Here is a 25,464-nt window from a genome sequence, read left to right as displayed (position 1 = left end):
ATTTAACTGCTCAGAGTTCAGCAATTTAAAACTATACATGTTTCCTCTCCCATGTTCCTCGTTGCCTATTTATAAGAGAGAATTGAATGAGATATTTCTGTCATCTCTATACCTTCCCTCCCCGCACCCCCAACTTAGGTGGTGAACTCTCGGGGACAGGGAGCCATGCCAACTCAACCTCTTTTCTCCCTTTCTCCCTGGCTCCTCTGCTCCCTCCCTGGAGCTGCTCAGGCCAGAACCTTGGGGTCCTCTTTGTCTTGTCATCTCCCCATCCCCACATCCAGTGTGTCACCGTGTCCTGCAGATTCTTCCCCAGCTCTCTCCACACTCTGTGCCTCTCTCTGACCCCAAAGCCCCACACTTCTCATATTTTTGAGTGCCCCCAAAGTGCCAGGCACTGATCTGGTCTCTGAGCACTGTCCCCTCTCATGAGGAGCACATAGCAGTTTCTTTACTGTTTTAAGGCTTGTCCTCCCCCGCCCCCCCATCCTCTCTCTCTCTCTCTCTCTCTCTTTCTCTCTTACTGTAATAGCTAAGGGCTGGGGCAGTGGAGCGCGTGCCTGCAGATTCTGTTGCTAAGGAAACCACTTCCTTGGTTACCAGCCTGGGTAGCATTTGTCTCACTATGTCTGGATCCTGCTGAGTCGCCCCCACTCTTCAGGAAGAGGATGAGGAGATGGGAGAGGACAACAGGGGTGGGGGAAGGGAGGGGTAGAGAGAGGCAGAGAGCTCAGAGATCAAAAGGTAGAGATGGAGAGATTTTGCACAGGCAGAAACAAAAATCAAGGAAGAGAGAAAGGGAGAGAGAGAAAGGGGGGGAAGGAAGAGGAGAAGAGAGAAGAGAAGGAGGGGCAGAAAGACAGGAAAGAAAAGAGATTTAATGAGCAGCTGGAGGAAATCAGAGACCACAAAGAGGGGAATTGAGAACAGGAGGCTGGGTAAAGAAAAACAGAGAGAAAAGGGGGAGGGATGAGGCAAGAAAACAATGAAGGAGAGAAAGGGGAAGGAAGGATGCTGGGCCTCCGGAGGAGGCTGGGTCCCTGAGGATCTGCTCCCAGCATCCTTTTTGCCTCCCCCTCTGCCCACTCCCACGTTTTCCACTGGGATGTGTGTGCAGCCTCTTCTGGGGTTGTAGGAGAATCCAGAAGAAATCCCCCAAATCAGCAGATTCTGAGCCCTGGTCTTTCTCCTGAGTCCTGGAGCCACAGTGAGCCCAAGGCAGCAGCAGGAGGAGAGTCCAGGTGCCCTGGTTTCCAGGCCAGGCATGGACCCTACACTGGGGAACGCTTGGATCCAAAGCTTTCCTTCTTCTTTGGGTGCAAGGGCCTTGTCACTCTCTGTATGTGGAAAGGACTTTCAGGCCCTTGGAGGAGACAGCAGTGGCCCCAGCTCTGCTATAGCAACCTAGGCTTTCTGGGTTTGGGGGAATGCACTGTGAACAAGTATCCACTTGTGACTGTTGCACCTTGAGTTTTTGCTGTTTCAAAAGAGTTCCAGGAAGAAGCTCAGCCCTGGAAAATCAAAACCCAGTTGGATCCACAGATGCCTGAGTTGGAGATGAACTTTGGCGAACTCTCCTCATTACCATACTAACCCCACATCCTGCCCAATCCCAGGGAAGAACTTATTGGCCATTTTCTATGCATGCGACATATGTGGAAGGATGATCCTTGACTGCACATTTGCGGCTTTGACCCCACCTCTGCATACAATGGCTCAGCTCACCAGCTCAATACGAGCCCTGTGTTCACTGTTGTTCAGGGAAGCACTGCTTTGGGAACCATCTCTAGTGTCCTACTTACTCGTGACAAATAATAAAATCCCCCTGTTAAATCCTCCTTGGTTGTAGTCACCCGCCAAACAATTGAACCCACCGGTTGTGTGGGTAACACTATTAGTTTCTGTGTGGCTTGGGCCAGCCACTGCCTGCCTCTTAGCAATGATGTCCCCCTCTAAAATGGAGTTAATGATCTCTGTTGTAACAACCTCATGGGGTTGGTCAGGAGCCACTCGAGTCCTTTTCCTTCTTTGACTCACAGTCTTCTCCCTGAAAGCTTTCTGATCACTTTGAGATATCTGCTTAGTACTGGTAAAACGTACATTGCTGGAGCATAGATTTGTGTCTGTCTTATTACTTTTTTAGTTCCTAGAATTGAGAGCATTGCCTGGCACATGGTAGATGCTCAGTAAATATGTGCTGAATGAATGAATGAATGAATGCTACCTTGGTTCTTTCTGGGTCTGAAATACAAAGATCTTATTCCAGATGGCTGACGAAGTGTGATAAGAAGGGCAGAAATTAGCCGAAGAAGAGGCTGGTAAACTGTCCAGCCCCACCTATGGCCTAAAGGGCTTTCGCGCCACCCCCTCCCACCCGACAGTGATCTGTGGTTGGGGGCAGGTGGAAAGCAGGGAGTTGCATAAGGCACATAATCTGAGAGTTCTAAGAAGGACCCGTGAGAGCTTGGGGCTAGAAGCTGCATGGCTTCCTGCACTTCCAGTTGGGAGGATTTGGTCGCATGGATAATATTTAGAAAAGTGAAAGAAAACTGCCACATTGGTTCAGGGCTCAGCCTGTGACCTGAGTCAAGGCTTGATCTGAGATCAGGGGCAGGACCAGGCTCAGGGCTTGGAGTCACCAAGATCATGACTTCTGCAGGGCCAGGACTGGGGCTCCCCCTGTGACCAGAATCAGAGCTCAGTCCGTGACAGAGATTAGGGCTCAGTTAGGAGACACTATCAGCATTAGTTCTGGGGCAGGTCAGGGCTCAGTCTGTGACCCAGGTTGGAGTGTAGTCAATGACTAGGGTGAAGGCTCAGTAGAAGTAGTTTGGGACTCAGTCCAATGTGATTCAGTCAATGTGGGGCTGGAATGAGGGGTTGTGGATCAGTATGTGCACAGGATTAGGGCTCAGTCTGTGATCAGGATCAGGGCTTAACTTTGACTCAGGTTCAAGGCTCTAGGATTGGGCTCAGTCTGTGACCAGGTCAGACTTGGTTTAATACTGGGGACAGAGTGTAGCCTGGGCCCCAGATCAGAGCTCAATCAGTCATCACAGAATGACTTTTGTGAGCCAAGATGAACCCCTAGAGAAAGGCCCTGTTCTTCTGGATTCTGGAACAAACTCACACCCTTTCTGAGATCTTCCTCTCCCCTCCCCACACAGTCACCCCAGCACTCTCAGTCCTCCTGAGCTCTCCGTGCTTGGGGGAGGAGAAGCCCCTCTCTCTTTCCTCTGCCTGGCCCAGCTCCTACCCCGCTTGCTGTCCATGTGGCAGTATATAACACTTTGCCTCTCCGTTTGGCTGGGAAACAGCCCCTGGACATCAGCACCTCCTCACAGAAGCCCCTCTGATGCACGAGGAGGAAGAACACAGGGTCTTCCTTCAGCGGTATGTGGAGGTTTAGAAACACTCATCCCCACCCACCAGGGAACAGAGCAGACTTCTCTGTCCTCCTGGACTCTCACTGACTTCCCTGCTGCATATGGCTGTGCAAAGCATGATGCTCAGGGTCTGTCTCTGTGTCTCTGTTGCTCTCTCTCTCTCTCTCTGTCTCTCTCTCTCTTGCTTACATACACACACTCTCTCTCTTACAAACATACACAGAAGGGATGCCTCTCATAGATAACCTCTTCCATACCTGTGCACATACTCAGGTAGGAACACTTCCACCACACTCTAGTGACTTCATCCCACCCACCACTTCTCCCCACATACCCTCCCTGTCACAGCAGCCAAGGACAAAAGGTATATGCAGAAGATGTGCCCCCCCCCCCCAAAATAGACAGGCAGCTTCTCACACATGGATTTCATGCACACTGACCATTTCCTCCTTTACACGGGTGCAATTCCATACACAAGGACCTGCACAGACTCATTACAAATAAGATGGTCATACCGGCAACTTGTGGGATACAGTTTCAAAACATAGAGAGGCAGGAGAACACAAAGGCAATTTTACACACAGAGGCACATAATTCTCCCTGAGCAGCTATGCCAGAGTCACACAGGCACAAAGCAGTTATACACCAACCCGCCCGCCACCCCGAACATTTTCTGTCTATCTCTGTTTCTTGTCTCTCTCTCTCTCTCTCTCTCTATGCCTCTCTGCCTCTCTCTGTCTCTGTTGTCTCTCTCTCTCTCTCTCATACACACACACACACACACACACACACACTAGGAAAACATCCCATTTGTGAACCTGTCTTACACAACACTCTACCACATGGTAGAATCATCAACAAAACTCGCATTTAATGATGGTGTTGACCTGAGGAATCTTCAGGCAGAAGCTTGTGGTCAGAGGGGACCACCAGCAAAGAACTGACCCAGGTCTTGGACCAAGAGTCTCCCAGAGAGAGTCAACCTCCCAGTAGAAGGGAGGCCAACCCCTCCACTGCTTCATGAAAGGAGACTAGAAATTCTCCTGGGGGAAAGAAACACGGTACAAAATACATTCAGAGCCCCCTGGGTGGGCCTGGGGCAGCCCAAATCCTACAGATGAGGGAATTGGGGAAGTGTGCCACAGGTCTAATCCCTGTGCCCTTGCTTTGCATGGCCAGGTTCCAAGGGGCGGAATGTATTAATCATATTCCTCTTACAAAAATATATCTCTTTACACGCACCTTCTCCATGGTCTCTTTGCTACTTGGGAATGAGCATTTACCTGCACCCCAAGGCTTCAGAGGGACTGCCTAGGGAGGCTACTCCAATAGAATAGCAAAGAGGCTATGACCTATGGCTTTTTCATCTACACAATGATGGATGGTGCAGGTTTGGACTGGGTGGGAAGCTACTGGTATCCAGGGTTGGGGAAGAGATGGGACTCTGGACCAACACTTTGTAAGATTGATGCTCCGTGATTTAGGTCCTCAGAAATCCTTTGGTTTGGCATTTCAGCATCAAGAGAGCAGTGTTTGTATAGAAATGACACAATTTCATTCACCCCATTCCTTAAAGGGCCCCCAAGGGAAGCTGGCCCTGTTGGACTATGATCAAGGGGAGATATATGGTCTGGGAAGGTAGTGGGGGTCCATTTTGGGTGTGGTTCCATCTGATTAAGAACACTCTTGCTGTCTCACCTGGATAGCAAAGGACCCATTTGTAGGGGTCAGAAGGGCAGTGTAAGACCGACTGGAGCCCACCATGGAGAGATGTGTCACTGGGGCTCTCTCTTAAGTCAAATTCTGCACATGGCATGTGACCATCCTCGTGGGCTCATTGTTGGTGCCTGAGGTTCCTTGAAGGTGGTATCAGGATCTCAAGGTCACCTCCTGGACACAGCATGGATAGAAAGGGGCAGGGTTCATGCCCTGGAGGTGGAAAGGCAAGCAGCTCATTTCTGAGAAGCAGTGTGGCCTGGGGGGCTCATAACACCAATGGCTCCACATGGTGTCTCCAATTAACCTACTGTGAGCACCATTACCTCCCCACACTATCCAGGATGTCAGAAACCTAAGGCCACAGAGAAACTTCCCAGCAATCTTTCTTTAGAACAGAAGGTGGCCTGAGTTAAACATCGGTGCCAGCACTTCTTGGGTGGAGATGAGAAGGGGGCTGCGAAATCTCAGCCCAGAAGGGACAAGCATCTGGGGCCAAGTTTTTACAATAGCCCCCTGGGCTCTTACATCAAGAGCCTTGACAATTGCCATGGGGCATCCGGCAAGTCTCCATGATGTGGATGAGCCCTCCCTCCCACAAATGGAACCCAGAGTGGTGGGGGCAGGGACCCAGGAGACAGAAAAGAGTCCATGTAACTAGAACCCCCCAAACAAGATGCCCCACATTGCCAAGGGGGGAACATGTGAGCAGAGTGGTAGTGCCTGGGCAATCTCTTCCCTTGAGCCTCCTCTGTCATGCAGGAAACTCATTGAAGGCAAAGAGCAGCCAAGGGGATTGTCCCCAGACCAAAGAGAGGACAGATGAGTGGGGGTAACCAGGGGTCTTGAGTCCCCAGGGCCTGCGTGGTCAGGACTCCCAGTCTACCCTCCCCCTGTGTGGACGCATCATCTTGGGTAGTAGTCATCGGGGACACCCGTTAGGTTCCGCCCTTTGAGGGCTGCATCCACCATCTTGATGTAGGCAGAGATGGTCTTCTGCATGTCCGCAGTATAGGGGTCATACTCGAGCTTCCGGAGCCCTGAGCGCTTGAAGTTGCCATCCTTCTGGCTCTCCACACAGAGCAGCCGGTCCTCCCTGACAGCCACGCCCAGCAGGCTGACCATCCGGCCCAGCTGGACGAAGAGGTCCTGCTTCAGGTCCTCAAAGTGCACCACCAGCACCTTCTTGCCAAACTTGAGCCAGTCCAGTGTGTGAGTGGCCCACCACGGGGCATAGTTCCTCACGAACTCTGGCCACTCTGCAGACAGAGGAGAAAGGACACAGTCAGAGGGAGGAGGAGTTCGAAAGACCCAGTCAGATGGTGCTGGCAGTGGTTACCATTATTCACAGCACAATACGGTAACACAATTAACAATTAACGGTAATAATACAGGGTAACACAATTAACAATTAACGGTAATAATACAGGCCAGGTGAGGTGGCTCACACCTATAATCCCAGCACTTTGGGAGGCCAAGGCTGGAGGACAGCTTGAGGCCAGGAGTTAAAGACCAGCCTGGGCAACATAGCAAGACCCTGTCTCTACAAAAAATAAAATAAAATAGCCGGGCATGGAGGTGCATGCCTGCAGTCCTTGTTACTCAGGAGGCTGAGGTGGGAGGATTGTTTGAGCCCAGGAGGTCGAGGCTGCAGTGAGCTATGATGATGCCACTGCACTTCAGCCTGGGTGACAGAGCAAGACCCTGCCTCTAAAAAACAAAAAGAATAACAACTTAGCTCAATTCACTCCTTTTAGAGCTCTAAACACACCCCGATACTTCTCACCTCAATGCTGTTTCTCCCTGGAATATTCTTGACCACCACCTTCTCTTTGGGGATAACAATGTTACTTGTTTGGTGATTACTATATGCCAGGCAAACCCCATGTATAAGTATGTGTTACTGTAATATAATATACAACATATTATTATGTTATATATTATTTATGTTAATATATATTGTGTATTTTAGATTACATACTTACATATTAATAAATATATTAATATAGCTTTTAATTCTACTTAATCTTCACAACAACCTTAAGAGGTATCATCATTATCTCCATTTAACAGAAGAGAAAACCGAGGCACAGAGAGGTTAAGTAATTTGCTCAAGGTCATATAGCTAATAACTGGCAGAGCCAGGATTTGAACCTAAGCAGTCTGGCTTCAAAGTCTGGGCTTTTAAGTACTAAGTTTTTCTGTGTAGTAGTGGTATCTCCTCACAGGATAATAATGGAGCTCTTGTACAAAGTAGAAAAAACATATAATAAAGTTTCTAGCATGGCGCGTTGAGTTCAGCAGGTGCTCAATAAATGTTGGCTATCGTTATTACTGATATTTTTCTGTTTTCAGGTCATCTTCTCAGACTCCCTGGGCTCAGGCGGGTGCCTCCTCTGGGTTTCACAATTCCTCTCTCCGTCCCCTGCAGCCCCCCACAGCACTCATTATGCTGTGCAGAAACCCCCCACTTCTGTAGTCTGTCTCCCCAGCAGATGGTAAGCTATCTGAGGGCAGGGTTTAAGTGGGACTATTTTTATCATCATCTTCACACATTTCTTTCCTACCCTTCTTCATTTTTCATGGAAGTGTCATGGTGAAATGACAGGATGGATTGTCATGCAAACTTGGAGGGTGAATTTGGGACTGTCTGACTTGAAAGACAGGTTACAGAGAACCTGGGAATTCCATGGGGAGAGGCAGTCAGTTCCTGGAGCTGCTGAAACTCCCGCAGAAGGAGGAGCTGGGGAAAGTGCAGAAGGGGGACCTGGAGGGCGTTGGGAACAAAGAAGAGGAATCACAGCCTCAATTCTGAGCCCCAGCTGGAGAATCAGAGGGCAGGAGCTCCAAAACCATGAACTGAGACCTGCTGCTTCTCACAAGGACAAACACTACCCGGTGCCTGCCAGAGCAGGCAACAGAAGAACTCTGTTTATGGAACGAGGGTGGTGAGTCCCCCAGGCTGCATTGGGGAGCCCAGCTGCTTCTTAAAAATTAAGTCCTAGTCCCTTGCTGGGTGATGGATACCCATTATCTTATTTAATCCTGCTGACTACCCTGAAAGGAAAAGGACTACTGTCTGCTCCTCACCAGGGAGGAAACTGAGGCTCAGAGAGGTGAAGTGACTTGTTCATGGCCACACAGCCAGGAAGGACCGTCCAGATCAGGGCTGCCTGGTTCCAGGATGGATCTTTCCCAGGCACCAGCAGCCTCATCGCCACTTCCTCCCACTGCCTGTACTCAGCAGGTGCTCAGTGAACGGTTGTTGAACTAAATTGAAATTTGCAACTGCCAAATTGCAGTGTGGCAAAGGCCTCCCTTTCTTTGCAGAACACATCAGAATCTGTGGCAAGACTCCTTCCCCACCAAGTCCCCTGGAACATCATGGCTGCTTGGGAGATATTTATGCTGCTGACAAGGATATTTTTTATCCTTAAAATAGATTATTTATAATGTATCTGGCTAATTGGGCCCGTACTGTTATAATGGGTTAAGACCAGATGTATCTGAGTAATTAGGAAAAATTGAGCATGTTGTATGCTCTGTTTTCCTTTTTCAGAATTTCCCCACTCCTGCATCACCTCACAGCATCACTGGTGATTCAGAATAGCTGCTACTCTCAGGGGAGATGCCCAGGTGATAGAGACGGTGCTTGTCACCCAGCACCCAGCAACAACACAGATCCAAACTTCTAGGCTTGGCCACCTCTCACTATCTCAAGTGGTTGCTGAAAGAGGGCTGCAGGATGGCTCAAGAAAAAGGAAGGAGTCTCTCAGGTAGCTCCAGGTATCCCAGTCTTAGATGCAGGTGGGATGGAGATGACAGAGTGTCCTTGTTGACTGCAAACTTCTGTGGGACACCAGGTGCCTCTGTCTGAGGGGCAGGAAGGGAATGTATGTTGCCTGAGCATTTCTTGGGCGTTGGGAGCTATGTGGGGCACTCTGCATGCATGATCTCATTCTGTGCTCTCAAGTAGCCTAGAGAGTAGGAATTCTTAATACTGGCTCCATTTTAGACACAGGGAAAAGGAGTCTCAGAAGCAGGAAGCAACTTGCCCAAGTCCACACAATGGGCATTGAAGGCAGAGTTCCAACCCACACCTATCCCAGACTGAGTGTGGAGATTTCTCAAGAACTAAAAATAGAAGTACCATTCAATTCAGCAATCCCACTACTGGGTATCTACCCAAAGAGAAAGAAATTGTTACATAAAAACACACCTGCACACATGTTTAGTGCAGTACTATTCATAATAGCAAAGATATGGAATCAAACTCAGTGGAGGACTGGATAAAGAAAATGTGGTACATATACATGCGTGTGCATGCATATATAAAATATTGATTTTATATATTTACTTATATATATTAAGAAACCTGCACTTGTACATCCTAAATATATAAAAATAAATAAATTTTTAAAAAGAAAAAATAGAGCACCTGGTCTGATCAGCTCCTGCCCTCTTTTCACTCCAGGACCAGGGAAGCATGACTTCTAGGCTGCCTACTGCTCACTTTACCTTCAGGCTGTTGTCTGAGACCTGGAGTCTGTTTATAGATGATTCTGCAGTCAGACTGCTGGGGTTCAGGACCCAGCTCCTCCCCACATGAGGTATGTGACTTTGGAGACATTACTCGATCTTCAGCCTCAGTGCACCCATCTGCAAAGTGGTGATCTGGATAAGACCTACCTCCTACAGATGCTGTGCAAATCGAGCGAAATAAGATTTGCAAAGATCCTGGTATGGCTCCTGGGACAAGCAAGGTGCTCAATAAATACTGGTTAGTGTTATGATTGTCCATGATGCTATTTGTCCTCCTGTATCTCCTGACTCTCCACATGCTCCATCATTTTAGTCCAAACATCCCTCCAAAAGCACAATAGATATCCAAGCTGTTTCAGCAGCAGATGTTTGTCCACCTGGCCCCCTCCTATGGCAATGCTTCCTCTCTTGAAACTCTCAAATTACTTCATTGGAAAGAAGAAGAAGAAAAATTAAAAACCAAAGCCCTCGTTTAACTCAGGATTCCTGATCATTGATTGCTGTCTGCAAACTGGGCAATAAAGCCATGGAACATTGGTAATGAGTTCTGGTTCCACCGGAACTGTCATACAGGTGTGCCTGGCGGGGTGCAGGCTGGCCAGCCTCCCCTCCATCTTCTTGTTGATGAAAGAACTGGGGCCTGATTAATAGTTTAACTGTACTTAATTCCCCATGGAATGATTAAACACAGTATCTGTTTCATTAAGCAGATCCAGGACAATTCACCTTGTATGATCATATCACATAAAATTTTGCTGTGAACTCACTCTAGGGAGATTGTAAAATTAACTCTATGGAACCAAAAGCAGAGTGGGGGTGGTGGTTCTAGGAGTCTGGACTGAGCTGTAATTGGGAGGGGGACAAGGGCATGGTGGGGTGGACACACTCAATAGCTAGGTGACCTTGGCTCTTACAGGGTGATCTTCACATTCTGTCACCGAGGGCATCCAAAAGCAGCACTTCTCAAACCTTAAAGTGCACATGAAGTATCTGGGGAAATCTTGTTAAAGTGCAGATTCTGATCCAGGAAGCCTGGGATAGGGCCTGACATTTGCTTGCCTAAAAATCTCCCAGGTGATGTCCATGTTGCTGGTCCACAGGCCACATTTTGAGTAGCAGGGACTTATAGCAATGGTTCTTAAACTAGGGTGCTCATCAGTATCACCTGGAGGGTTTTGTTAAAACACAGATTGTGGCTGGGCTCGGTGGCTCACGCCTGTAATCCCAACACTTTGGGAGGCAGAGGCAGGTGGATCACGAGGTCAGATTGAGACCATCCTGGCTAACACGGTGAAACCCTGTCTCTACTAAAAATACAAAAAATTAGCCGGGTGTGGTGCTGGGCACCTGTAGTCCCAGCTACTTGGGAGGCTGAGGCAGGAGAACAGCGTGAACCCGGGAAGCAGAGGTTGCAGTGAGCCGAGATCACACCACTGCACTCCAGCCTGGGCAACAGAGTGAGACTTTGTCTCAAAACAAAACAAAACAAAAACAAAAAACCACACACACAGATTTCTGGAGCCCCACTCCCAGAATTTCTGATTCAGTGGGTTTTAGCATTTCCAACAGGCTCCCAAGGGATGCTGATGCCACTGATTCAGGACCTTAAAGCAAGGGTCTCAAACTCAAGTGTCTCCAGGGGCCAGATGGTGAATGCAAAGGGGAAGAATGGGCTGAGTGGAGACTGGGGGTTCTGTTCTTTAAGGAAGTCTCTCTACCAGAGCCCTTGCATGCCTGGGTCAGGCCTTGGAGGGGGCATTTGGAGAAGATCCCTTCTCCCATCTCAGACTCATATGGGACCCCAGGCCCCCAATATGAGATGAGTGTGGTGGATCCCCTTATCCCATACTCCCTGCAGCCTCTCCGTTCAGCCTGTTCTGACTCCTTCCTTAGTGTTGGTTTAGAGCTCCCAGCTGTTTTGAATAAGGAAAAAGAGGAGAGTTGGTTGGTCTTGGGAATTAGGAGACTTGTCTGAACCTAAGACAGGGTTGAGGTTCCTCTTCCTCTGGAAGAGGAAAATATCTGAATGTACCAAATGGTCAGCAACGTCTCAGGCAGTAGAGCCTGGTGGTTAACGTCTGGGTTTGAATCCCAGCTTAGTCAGTACCTAGGGTCTTAGCCAAGAGACTTGTCCCTTCCTGGGATGGCTCTCTCACTTGTAAAGTGGGGTGTACTGGTGATCATTGCCTTTCTTACCTCATATGGTCCCTAGAGAGCTTAGATGAGATATCAAATGTGAAGTGCCCACAAGAGCTTCCCAAGTAAGCCCCTTTCCTGTTCACTTGGGACAGCAGGGTGCCTGGGCTAGACCAACCTTGGTGGTCTCTGCTTCTCTCTGGGCCTCAGTTTCCCCACTACTCAATAGGAATCAGTGGTTCTCAGCCCTCCGTGCACATTAGAAGCAGCTGGGGAACTTTAAAAATATTCACACAACGTGGGAGTGGGGTGGGGACAACACACACTGGGGCCTGTTGGTGTTGGGGAGGGAGAGCATCAGGAAGAATAGCTAATGCATGCAGGGCTTAATATCTAGGGGATGGGTTGATCTGTGCAGCAAACCACCATGGCACACGTTTACCTATGTAACTAAACTGCACATCCTGCAAACGTAACTCAGAACTTAAAATAAAAGTTGAAAAAAAATATACTGATGTCCAGGCTCCACCCAGTAATAGTCCAGGGTGCAGCCTGGGCACTGGGGTTTTCCCACTCTCCTCCAGGGACCGTAAGGAGCAGCCAGCACAGAGGCCCACCGAGGTCACTGATCTCCCAGGTCTTTTCCAGCTTTGACAAGCAGAGTCTGTGCTCTTAGGACAGGCTACTACCATTTGCACATATGGATATCTCAGCCTGGCGACCAGTTTTGCTTTTGATTGACTGTTCTACCAATAAATAATTCAGAGGCCTCTCTACCCCTGGGAATAACTGGACAAATGTCACCACCTATCCAAGCTTCCACCCCCTCACTGAGAAGAGGAGTGAGGCAGAGGGAGGAACAGAAAAACCGCCTTGAGTGAATTGGGACCTGAGGGGCAGGCCCAAGGGTTTTAATCAACGAAGTCAGCGTTGAGGGTGTTACCAGTGAATTGCTGAGTTACATCATCCTGCCCCGCTCTGTTCCTCTCTGGGGAGGGGCTGGAGTACTGGAGCAGCCTGGTTCCTGGAGGCTGGATGAGCTGGGGACAACTCACATTTGCAGAGCGCCTGCTGTGTGTCGGGGGCTCTGGACTGGGTGATTCATAGCCACCAACGGTTCATCTAATCCATTATCACAGCGCAGTGCTGAAGAGCGTGGGCTCTGGAGCAAGATTCCCTGAGTTCAAATCCCAGCTCTACCACCTTATGGAAAAACTTCTCCCAACCCCAGCTTTATTAAGATCTAATTAATATACAAAATACTGCACATAATATCTACAATTTAGTGACTTTTGTTATATGGATACACTCATGTTACCATCACCATAATCCAGGTAATAAACATTTCCATCACTTCTGGAAGTTTCCTTTAGTCTGTTTTCTTTGTTCGTTTTTGTGTATAGTAAAAAACACTTAACATGAGATCTATCCTCTTACCAAAATCTTAAGTAAAGAATACCTTCTTGTTAATTAGAGGCACTATGTTGTACAGCAGGACTGTGGAATTTACTGATCTTGTATAACTGTAACTTTATACTCATTGAACAACAACCCCCTATATCCCCCTTACCCTGGAAAAGCTCCTTAACCTCCCTGGACCTAGGTTATCCCATCTATCAAATGGGGCAATTATGGTGGGGATTTAAGAAGTTAGCCTTTTCCAAAGCCCTCAGTAGATGTGACTTTCATTATGGTGGTGGAGATCATCCTATAATGGATATGGGACTTTGAGGCTGAGAACGGTTAAGAATACTCAAGATGGCAGAAGTTGGGTCTGACTTCAAAGCTCTGGCCACTGCCCTGGGTGGCTGCTCTGCATTGAAATGTTGATCCACACAGCCCTCTGTCACCTAGTAAGTGCCAGAGCTGAATCTCAAACCCAGGTCATCTTAGTACGTTCCATGCTTGGGGCTCAATGCTGTCATTTCCCAGCTGTGTGATGCGGGGCAAGTCACTTAACCTCTCTGAGCCTCGCCACCCAGAGTTCTTGGGAGTGTTCATTGAAATGATGCCCTGTACCTGTGCTCTCAGGACCTCGTGGCAACACAGGCACTGACCTGGGGCTGGATTCAGGGTCTCTCGACTCCCAGGGTGGGGCTCTTTAACCTGCTTCCATCAATCCCACATCAATTTCATGAGCATCTCCAGTGCCATGAAAGTCACACCTACTGAGTGTTTGTAAAATTCTTAAAGCCTCACAGTTTTATAATCTTCACTTTATAGATGGGGCCATCTAAGTTCAGGGAGGTTAATGAGCCCTTATGGGAGGTAGTAGAGCTGAGATCTGAACCCAAAGAGTCTTTCTCCCAAGCCCGTGATTTTAATCCCCTGTGCGATGCAGCAGCCCGGCTCACAGAAGGTGCTGCTTGTGGGTGGTGGGGGGTTGTGGGAGGCACCTACTCTACTGGAAGCAAGGACTGGAGCATGACACGCGCCCTCCAGGATGTCCTCCAGGGTTCCTCGCATGAGGCATTGCCTCCTGCTGGTCACGCTGGTCCGGAGCACGGGACCCTCCCACCGCCCCCTGCAGCCCGAAGCCCCTCCCCTCCCCTCCCCTCCCCTCCCCTCCCGAGCGGTACCTTTGCCCTTCCAGTGGGCATGTGCAGCAAAGCCTATGTGGCCGCCGTACTTGCGGTTGAACTCAGCCATGAGGGCTTTGTAGGGGTTGCGGATGAGCAGGATGGCGGCGTCGAAGGCCTCGATCTCTTTCTGGCCGCTTTCGTGCGTCTTGATGCAGATGGTCCGTCCGCTGCGCCAGTGGTCCCGCTCACCTTTAAACCCTTCCCGCAGCCAGAGGTGAGGAACAGGACTGGTGAGCTGGGGAAGCAAGAAGCCCACCCCACTCTCTTCTGGGCCACCTCGGGAATCCTCATACATTTGTTCACTCAGTCATTCGCATATTTATTGAGCACCTACTATGTGCCAGGCACTGTGCTAGGACCCCGGGATTAAAATGACTTACAAAAACATTCACGGGTCTTCAAAAATATTCACGAGTCTTCCTGTTTTTGAGAGTTGGATTATTCAAATAGTGAACACAAATAAATGTAAAACCACTGCCCTGGTGAGTGTTACAAAAGGGGAGTATTAATGCTTGGGTGCTAGCTAGGCACAGTGGCTCACGCCTATAATCCCAGAACTTTGGGAGGCCAAGGTGGGAGGATAGCTTGCTCCCAGGAGTTCGAAACCAGCCTGGGCAACATAGTGAGACCCCATTCTCTACAATAAAAAATTAAAAAAAAATTAGCCAGGCATGGTGGCATGCACCTGTAGTCCCAGCCACTTGGGGGGCTGAGGTGGGAGGATTGCTTGAGCTAGAAGGTTGAGGCTGCAGTGAGCTATGATCATACCACTGCACTCCAGCCTGGAGGACAGAGTGAGACCTTGTCTCTTGACAAAAAAAGAAAAGAAGAGAAAAGGCTTGGGTGCTGTGAGAGGGGCCAGACAGTGATATACTGGGTGATTCCTCTTTGTGGGGAGTCAGCATCCCTACCCTACTGATGATGGGCATGGCCATATGACTTCCTGTGGCCCATAGAATGAGGGCTGAAGTAGGTCTTCAGCACAGTCTCAAGACACATCATATGTTTCTGCTTACTCTCCATGAGGGAGCTCTGCTATCACCATGAAAGGACATGCCCTGGGGGTGGGGGTGGGGGATTGGTCCCAGATGATGACAGACACATAGAATAGACATGGTCCTAACCTGCAGCCTGGAGGTGGGCAGCCCAGTCAGCTCAACCGAAATCACTGACCTAGTCAAGTGGCATCCAGAAAGGTTTCCTGGGGGAAGAGATGCTTAAGCATAGAACTGAAAAATGAGGAGAAACTTACTAGCTCAAGAGAGCTGGGAAGGGAGGGCCAGGTGCTGGGAAAAGCAGGTACAAAGGGCCTGTGGTGGGTGGGAAGAAATCTGTCACATATGAGTGACTGCAGAGAGAATGCAGGTAGCAAGAGGGGAGCATGGGGCTGGAGAGGTTTGTGGGGTCTGTGATGAAGAGGCCAGCACTAGACCAGAAAGACTGGAGAACCCTTAAGAGGATTTAAGCAAAAAAGAGGGGCATGATCAGGTTTTCCTTTCAAAAGCTGAGGAGTTGAGAGAAGTTCTGTGCAGCTGGAGACTAGTCTAAGCCCTTTACATATATTAAGCAATCCAATCCTCTCGACAATTCTATGAGGAATTTTACAGATGAGGAAACTGAGGCAGAGATGTCCAATAACTCGCCCAAGTTACAGAGCTATGGAACAGGCAGAGCCGAAATACAAACCTGGGCTCCGGGCACACATGTGTCCTTCACCCTCTAAGTGCCCCTTAGCTCATGCAAGCTAAGGCATTTGGATGTGATATTAAGGCCAGGTAGAAATGTTATTGTAGTAAGCCTTCAAGATACTGGCTGTGTTTACAACCCAGTGAGTCATTCTGGATATCATGTCACCTCTCTGGGCCTCAGTTTTCCTCATCTGTAAAATGGGTCCATGCACTTTCTCCCTCACAAGGCCATTGTGAGAAGTCAATGAGGCCCACAGTAACACTTCAATAAATGGCAGCTAATGCAGAATAAGACTTAGGGTGAAATCATGGACTGAGAAGTCGCTCCGTATCATCAAATCTTGGAGTATGGCTTCTTCCCTCCCTGTTGTGCTCTGGCTTTTAAGATGGATGGAGGTGAAGACTGGCTTGATATCTGCTGCTGTTCCTGGAGACAGGAGTCCAGAGAGGTGCAGCCTTCCTCACATGGCCACTGAGCAGAAGAGCCAAGAATGGAATGTGATTTTTTCAATCAGGTTCCATTCTGGGACTTGCCAAGTTAAGTTGCCTGGGATAAGCCTAGCTTTGCAAATTAGCACTGTCCCGTGCCCATGAGAAAATATTAACCCACAGCCTTTGAGGTCAATGGGAAGCACAGTGTCATGGAAAAAATCTCCTCCAGAGGAGAATGAGGAATAGGATGTGGGAGCTTGAGAGAGAGAGACAGCTTCAGACATAAACATTTATGCAAGGCAACCCTGGATATAATTTCATGTCATGTATTCTGGTAGAGCTCTGCATGACATGGACAAAGGGCTTTCCATCCATGGTTTCATTTTATCTTTACCAAAATCTATTTCACTATAAGCACAGCAATGGAAAACACAGGCAGGGGGTATACCAGAACTCACACAGATTCTTAACAAGGAAAATAAATTGCCAGAAACATGGAAGGATGGTCAAACTATTTTCAGTCAGCTCCATGCATTGGGAGACCCAAGTTACAATATTTCTATTTGTTCATGATGGGGTCAACTTAGCACAGTATTTATCAAGATTAAAAACAAACAAAAACAAAAAACCTAGAAAAGCTATAAAGATTGGGAAAGATCTGTTTCCTATTCCAGATTCTGGTTGCCTGAGGAGTTTATCTATAGGAGTATTGCAAATGTAGAGAAAATTCATTTAGCAGAATGTCTCCCAGAGAGGGAAGAGTACTATGTCTGGAAAGGAACTTTTGAGAAGGCACATAGAATAGGTTTGCCTGAGGAACAACAGATAGTTGCTCAATTGTCTTCTAAAGAGGGCCTGTCTAGGTAACTGCAAGGGAATCATGGATGCAAGCTTTGAGCCAGAGCGGAATTGCTGGACTCCACCACCAGGGTGTCCCCCTCTCCACTGTCCTTGACACCCAGGATCCAGCATCTCCATGACATAAACATGATATATTTAAATCCTATCTTTTAAGAGTCACCAAAATATCAGCTTATCTTGGGCACCCATGTGACCCTCAAACTCTAAGGAGCTGCCCAACTGTCCCAGGATTTGGAGAAACAATCTTGTTCAGGGCCACAGAGAGAACAAGACATGTTTTTCCCTTCTCTCTTCCAAACCTCTGTTACTATAGTTGCTCGTGCATTTTTCAGTTAGGGGAGCTAAGGAACAGAGAAGGGAAGTGGCAGATACTGCACATCTCTGCATGCCCTAGAGTTTACTGGGACAGGAAAGTCCCATCTTGGCTCCAGGCATGGACACCCCTGAAGGCTGGTGGTTCTCCAGGACACTGGGATTTGTTTTGAGGACAAGGAAATCCTCAGAAATTGTTGTCCTGCATCAGCTGGGCTGAGAGGCTGCCAACTCTGTAGGCTGATGTACCAGTCTGAGAACATCATCCCGCCCTTCCCTCTTCTGTCTCCCCTCCTTCAGAAGTCAGGGCTCTGGCTCCTCACATACCGCAGAGCTTGAGTCTGCATTAGGACAATGAGGTCTCTGAGATGGGGAGAGGCAGGTAGAGGGGGGATGAAGCCCAGGGAAAGGGGAACAGTGAGAGAGAAAGACACAGTTACCTGGAGAGAGGGAGGGACTGAGACAAAGTCGGGGAGAAGGCAGGAGTTGGGGGAGATAAACAGACACAGAAATAAAATGAGACAGAAACAGAGAAGGGGAGATAGACACCTAGAGAGAGAACAGAGAGAGACACAAAGAGAGAAGCACAGAGAGGCAGAGGCACATACTGGGCAGAGGTAGACATGCAGAGAAAGGACAATTAGAGAGAGAGAGAAAATGAGAGAGAGAGAGAGCACGCCAGATGGCAGATGGACACAGAGACAGAGAAAACCATGCTTTGCAAATGGCAGTTGCACCGAGTGAGGGAAAGGGAAGAAAGACCCAAGTGGGACAGACATTTGGATTCTGGGAGGGAGAGGTCCCTACATTTCTTCATTCATTCACTCATTAATTCCCTCCCTCCCTGCCTTACCAGCTCACTGGTGGAGTGGACCCTTTTCCAGACTGAGGGAAGAGCAGGTTGCAGAAAATGTGGAGGAAAGAGAGAAAATATCAGGCAGCCTGTCAGGCCTAGGAGGGTCTGGGAGACCACCCATCTGATACATGCTTCTCACAGAGCAGGAAACTGAGGTCTCAAGGGGCAGGAGAACATACGTCCAGCCATCCAGCAAGTTGGTAGCAGAAGAAAAGAAACTCTAAAGGACTTAGATAAATCAGCAAGAGTTGCCGGGGGATCAGCTCATTGTACAGATGATAGCACGTGCAAATCTCCAGTGCATTCTTGAACTACAAAGAGCTCATTATACCTGGAGTCTGAAAGGGGCTGCAGAACTTTGCCCCAGTGTGGCAAATGTGGCAAAGGATTTCATGAAGTTAAGCATCTTTCAGCTGCAAGGTGATGTGGGGAGAGACTGGGCAGGGTTAGCTAGATTGACTGATGCTGTTGGGGGGCAAGCGGCTCTTCATTTTGTCTACACCCCTACTGCCAGCTCCAAGCTCCCAGGGAGAGTTCAATGTTAACTGCAAGGGCTCAGGCTGCGGGAAGGATTTTAAAGCTCCTAATGAAAAGGCAACTACATTCAAAGCCTCAGCTGCCTGTGACCAGCCCACTACCCCCTGCCTGTCTCAGTACAAATGAAGGAAACATCCAGTAACTAGACACAGCTTGAGGCAGAGAATTGCCACAGGGGGGTTATGTTTTCTTTTTTTTCTTTTAAATCAAGTTAAAGTTTTAGTAGGTGTCTCACTCCATTAATGACCAATTAATATTGCCCACACTAGAGTATTAACAAACACAGGAAAAAAATGAATTTTTGGAATGTTTTGGGTCTGGAAGTAAGAATGCTGGGTTCTTTGTTTAGGGCCAGGGGTCTTGGCTCTGGTTTTGCATTGGAATCCCCTGGGAGCTTATAGAAAACACCCACGCCTGGGCCCACTCCTGACAGTCTGATGGAAATGGTCTGAGATGCCGCCTGTGTGTCAAGACTTTAAAAGCTCCCTGGGCAATGCTAATGTGTAGTCAGAGACCAACCCCCTTTGCCTTTGACTAAGTAAATGACTGTCCTGGTTACATAGCATTTAAAAAATGTCTATTTTACACCACAGGCTTACACATATTATCTCACAAACATTATCTTGTTATATTTTTTGGAAAATCTTTGAGTTCAGTACTGACATTCCTGTATTATAGATTAGGAAATTAAAGCTCAGAGAGGTGAAGAATTTTGCACAAGCTCTCATAGCTGATAAGTATCAGAGTGAACTTTCAGACTGAAAATCAGATCTCTTGACTCCATCTTAAGATTCCATTTCTTCTTCTCTGAAGTTAGGAGGTTGAGTTAGATCAGATGGCGAATACTTGGTGTATAGGCCACCATTCCCCATTCTCTACTTTCAACAGGCGTCACTACTAGATTAAGGCATTTTGTTTCAGAGAGAGAATAGAAGAACCTCAGAATCTTTCTTAACACATCATCCTTAAGCAAAAATTCGTTGGAATCAACACTAGATGAAACCAATTTTGATCCCTGAACTAAATAATCCTGAGGGACCCTTCTGTTTGTGACATTCTGGGATTGCATGAGTAGGGTTGCTGCCACAGCCAGGAGAGTGAGAATGTGGGCCAGCCATGGCATCCTTTCTGAACTTGCATTCCACAGCCACTGCTTCAGGACAAGCCAAAGAGATTCTGGAATATCCCAATGCTCTTCCCAGCAGCTCCCACAAGGAAGCACAGCATAGGGGTTAAGATCATAGGGACTGCTGACAGCCAGCCCTGGGTTCAAATCCTGATATAAGCATGTAATACCCTCAGCATGGAGCCTCATATGTAATAGGTGCTTAATAAACAATCACTCAAGCCAAAACTGGAAATTAATAAATATATAAAAAGCTAGGATTCTTAAGCAGCTTCCCCTGCCTGACCCGTTGCCAACTCCAACCATTAGCCTGTTCCTCTTCACCCTTCTTGCTTTTCTCCCCCAGTCTCTGCCTCCCTCCTGTGTCTCACCCTGAGAAAGACATGCCCCCTGGCTCTCCCTGAGCTAGGGTTAGGGGATGACTCTCTATCAGCACCAAGCTGTGCCTGGTTAGTGCCTGGCACCCAGACCAGAGTACCCAGAGCCAGCTTTTATTGACGACGTTGAATGCGGCCCAACACAAATTCGTAAGCTTTCTTAAAACATTATTAGATTTTTTTGTTATTTTTATTTTATTTTTAGCTCATCAGCTATCATTAGTGTTAGTGTATTTTATGTGTGGTCCAAGACAATTTTTCTTCTTCCAGCGTGGCCCAGGGAAGACAAAAGATGAGACACCCCTGCTTTGAAACAACCTCATGAGGTACATACTCTTATCTCTAATTTGTGCATGAGGACACAGGATGAGAGAGGTAGGTACAGTAAATTGCCTAAGGTCACACAGCCAGGAAGTGGTCTTCAGCTGGTTTGCAGACACAAAGACCATGGCCAAGGGCTGCTCCACATGTAGATGCAAAGTCTCCCACAGGAGGAGGCCTTGCTTCCCTGATGTCTCCCACCATGCCCAGGAGAGGGCTTCATGCCCAAGGGGCATTTCATCCATGATTTCTTGTTCCTCAGTAAGAAACCCAGGAATTTCTTACCTGTGTGATAGAGTAATAAAGATGTGGGCTTTGAAACTGGGAAACACTAGAATGCAATCCCCAATCAGCTTGTTAAAAAAAAAATTGTGTGACTTTGGGCAAGTTATTTCTCCTCTCCAAGCCTCAGTTTTCATTTCTGGGAAAGAACATCATCATCCTACCTCACAGGGTTTCTATTCAGGGTTAAATAAGAATACAGCACCTGGCCACCTACTAGGTGCCAAGAGAACATCTTTGGCAATCTCAACCTACATGAGGTGCCTCACACACAGTTGGTGCCCCACAAATGCATGTTGGGACACCTAACTTAGGAAGTGCATCCAGAACATTCCGGTGCTCAGTAAACATCTGTGAATGGAATGAAAATAGAGCACCCTGCATAGCGAATATTGTCGACTTAAATGTGGAGAGGACACCTGGTGAATAGTAGGTGCTCAATAAATGTCCCCAAAGTGAACTTAGTTCTTGTACCTCTATTACATCAAAGAGCTGCTGGTCAGTAAACATCTGTAATGAGGTACCAGCACACAGTAGGTGTGTAAGAAATGTTTGTTGTAACCTAAATGGAGGAAAGGTACCAGGCATAGGATAAGTACTTGACAAATGTCAATTATTGAATGGATGCTAGTGGAGTATCCAGGACATGACTCAAGAAATGTTTGTGGGGCATAAAGGAAGGCGGGGGGGTACCAAGCATGCAGTGAGTCTCAAAAAGTGTGCCTAGGAGAGCTGAGTGGCACACAGTAGACACTCAAGGAGGAGTATTCCCATACCCTCCAAGTGGGGACCTTCCCAAGCCTAGGGAACCTCTTGCCCTGCCCTCCCTGCCATCTCCTCACCTTTGTTGTAGAGGGAGCCATCGAAGTAGTAGCTGCCAGTGTAGAAGCCTGTGGCCAACTCAATGAGGTGGCGAGCCCACGTGTTGCCAGCACCTGGGAAGCTGGCCAAAGCAATGAGCTGCTTGGACTTGCCTGGCAGGAACCTTCTGTCCATGCAACGGTTGTCTGAAAAGGGCGGAGCATGGACAGAGGTCAACACCAGGGGCAGATGGAGCCTGTCTGAAAGGGCCAGGGTATGAGTCACACCCCTGCCACTTCTCAGCCAGGTGATCAAGGGCACAGGACACTTGCATGGGTCATGGGAAAGCTTCCTTGGGCCTCAGCTCTCCCATCTGTAAAATGAGGGAGATGGTTCCTCCCTCATAGAGTTGAGGTGAGTGTTAAATGGGATAATGATGGAAAGGGATAAGCACAGTGCTTAGCCCATAGTAGGGATCCAATAGAAGTCAGCTAGAAGGGGGAATCTTCTCTCCAGCCCCAGTTTCCCCCCAGCAGAGCAAGTCTTTCCCATTCACCCCTACCCTTTCCTCCAGATCGAAACCGTCAATGGCATCCGTCGTGTATTTTTTGTTATTCTTGTATTTTGCGGGCTCTGAAAAGCCAGAGAATCAGGAATATCCAAATGGTACTCACCACCTCCCAACCCATTTTACAGATGAGAAAACTGAGGGCTAGAGAAAAATAATATCTATGCCTTTTGAGTATAGGATGCAGTCCAGGGTTCTTATCTTGGCCTCCAAGCTCACATGGTTGGCCTTTGCAAACTCACAGGCTCATTCTAATCCACTCCACCACATGCCAGCCACCTGGTCTCTCTGGACTTCCTCTCCTGTGCTTTGCTGTGTCCTGACATAGTGCCTTCATGCATGCTGTTCCCTCTCCATTGCCTCCTACCTGCCTTTGCTTTTTGTTCTTCAGCTCTCAGTTGAATGGATCCCACTGTCTATCCGTCTGTCCTTCCTTCCTTCCTTCTTCCTTCCCTCTTTCCTTCCTCCCTTCCTCTCTCTCCTCTTTTCCTGACTCCCTGGGCTATCATTAGTGCATTACTATATCCATCTCCTTCATATTGTTGATCACAATTGCAATTCAGATAATTATTCATGCAATTAGTCGTGTGGTCAGAAACCCTGCCCATATTGTGTTTTGCTGATTCACCAAAAGTTTCCACAATATCTGGTATACAGCAAGTACTTAATAACTGCTTCTTGGATGGATGCATGAATGGGTAGAATGGTGACTGGGTGGATAACAATAATATCTATTTTGTAGGGCTCTTGTAAGGATTGAATGAAACAAAGCATGTAATATGCTAATACTCTAAAGTGCTCAAAAGGCATAGGTATTATTTTTCTCTAGCCCTCAGTTTCCTCATCTGTAAAATGGGTTGGGATGTGGTGAGTACCATTTGGATATTTTTGATTCTCTGGCTTTTCAGAGCCCGCAGAATGCCATTACCATCAGAGTTAACAGAAAACGCAAGCCCCAGCACCTCCCACTGCAACCCCAGAGGGAGCTAAGAAAGCACAAGCTTTTCTTTTGGTTCCCTCATTTGCAAAGGCAGCTGAGGGAAGGCTCAGAGCAGGGGGCGCTGGAGCAGAAAGGAAGATGAGAGAATCCCAGATCCAGGCCTGGAGGCCCCAGGTCTCAGTGCTGCCTTCTTCAGCCTGGGGCAGATGAGCTCCACCCTTATTTACCATCCAAGGGAAAGCAGGCAAACCTCCCTCACCTCCCATGGCCCCTCACCTCCATCTCTCCCTCTTCTGGGGAAGCCACCCATCCCCTGCTCATGTATGTGTTCTCCATTCCCTCCTTCTCCAAGCTCTTTGCTCCTTCCAAACCCCAATATTTTTTCTCTCTCAGCTGGCTCAATCACATTAGCACTGAAACAGGAACAAATAGCTCCCTCATTTAGAAAGAGCCCCTTCCAGCGACCACCAGCTCCCCTTCACCCCATCACCGCCACATTGCCAGCAGAGTTGTCCACATTCCTTCATGTTTCCTCCCTTCCATCTACTCCTTGGCCCTTGCACTTGGCCTCCTCCCTGGTCACTGCCCTGGACCGGTTATGGGCAAGGTCCTCAGTGACTGCCCCATGCTCAATTCAAGAGACAAGCTCACCTCACGTGATTACTCGGGCATGAGGGCAGAGCACTGCCCTCCTCTAGGTAATTCCTTCCCAAGATTTTACCAGGGTCTTTCCTGTTCTGCATTAGCTGCTATTTATTGAAGTCTTACTGTGAGCCTCATTAATTTCACACAAAAGCCCTTTGAAGGAGAGGTGTGAAGTCCTAGATTTAAATTCCAATTCTTCCACTTACTTTTTGGGTGACATAGGAAAAAAATGATCTGTCGGAGCCTCAGTTTGCTCACTTATAAAATGGGACTATTAAGCAGCGATGACAGCCTGAGGTTGTTTAGGAGAATGAAATTCTTGAATGAATGCAGTGTTAGATTAAGACAAACATGCCGGAATTGCCCACAGAATCAATTGTGGTTCCTGGTATTGTTCCTGCTAGCTGGAGGTTCAGCTTTCTTCTCCTGCCTGTTTAATTTTTGTTCTGAGATGATCAGATTTAGGATAAAATAAACCAGGGGACATCTGTGTAGAAGCCAAGTAAGCTTCAGGGAATGGTTTTCATTGGAATATACTGCAAAAAGGAGCCCAGACACAGGGACTTTATAGAATATGGTTATGTTTTATATTTTGATAGGGGAGTGGATTAGCCAGTTGATATTAACTAGTACACTTAAAATATGTGCATTCCACTCTATGGAAGTGTTACTTCAGAAAGCTAATATTGAATTATAACCAATGACAACATCCTGAAGTATAATGATGCTTGCAACTTGCTTGGAAATGCACCAAAAATTAGGAAGGATTGAGGGATGGAGAAAAGGAGAGATGGACAATAAAGTAAATACAGCAAAAGTTAACATATGTCACAAAATTCTATGGAATGAGTATATATGTGTTCACTGCATAATTCTTCTGACTTTTCTGGAGGTTTGACTTTTTTTTTTTTTTCCACAGCAAAATGTTGGGTTGATAGGTCGGGTGGGGCAGACCAGGCTCCTTAATGTCCCCCCAAAACAGAATTCTCTATTCAAATATTTCCTGGGAGGCCAAGGCCAACCCGAAGGTAAAAGTTGTGGTTTTCAATGCTATAAAGAAAGTTGATTTGGTTCCTAAGCCCCATACATTAAGCAGCTGTTGCAGGCAGTATTATATGCAGTTTTGGAATCAGACCGACCTGGGTTTCCATCCAGAACTGTCATGGCCTACCTGTGTGACACGGAACAAGGCTTTCCCCTCACTAAGCCTCAGTTTCCTCACCTATAAAACAGGGCTAATAAACCTTACACAATTATGTGGGATAATGAGTGTGAATTTTTCACAATGTATTTTGAGAAGCTAGGGTTGACAGTGCAGTCTTGGGACCTAGATTGCCTGGGTTTGCATCCCTACAC

The 25,464-nt window shown here is 47.8% G+C and overlaps 1 protein-coding gene across 3 annotated transcripts in view; it reads right to left on the bottom strand.

Moving 5' to 3' along the window:
- Nucleotides 1-4,232: 4,232 nt before the first annotated feature.
- Nucleotides 4,233-25,464, bottom strand: part of WSCD2 (WSC domain containing 2) — a 121,530-nt gene continuing 100,298 nt past the window's right edge. For all 3 annotated transcript variants that reach the window (XM_016924113.4, XM_522520.8, XM_016924112.4), the window contains 3 exons: nucleotides 21,997-22,161; nucleotides 14,360-14,560; nucleotides 4,233-6,361 (listed from right to left, as the gene is read on the bottom strand). In XM_016924113.4, coding sequence (XP_016779602.1) covers nucleotides 6,009-6,361; nucleotides 14,360-14,560; nucleotides 21,997-22,161 — 719 coding nt within the window. In that variant the 3' untranslated portion in view covers nucleotides 4,233-6,008. The remainder of the gene's footprint in view (nucleotides 6,362-14,359; nucleotides 14,561-21,996; nucleotides 22,162-25,464) is intronic.

The sequence above is a fragment of the Pan troglodytes genome, chromosome 10 (assembly GCF_028858775.2).
Source record: "Pan troglodytes isolate AG18354 chromosome 10, NHGRI_mPanTro3-v2.0_pri, whole genome shotgun sequence".
Classification (NCBI taxonomy): Eukaryota; Metazoa; Chordata; class Mammalia; order Primates; family Hominidae; genus Pan; species Pan troglodytes.
The sequence above is the reverse complement of the archived record's forward strand: the minus strand, read 5'-3'. Positions and strand labels throughout refer to the sequence as shown.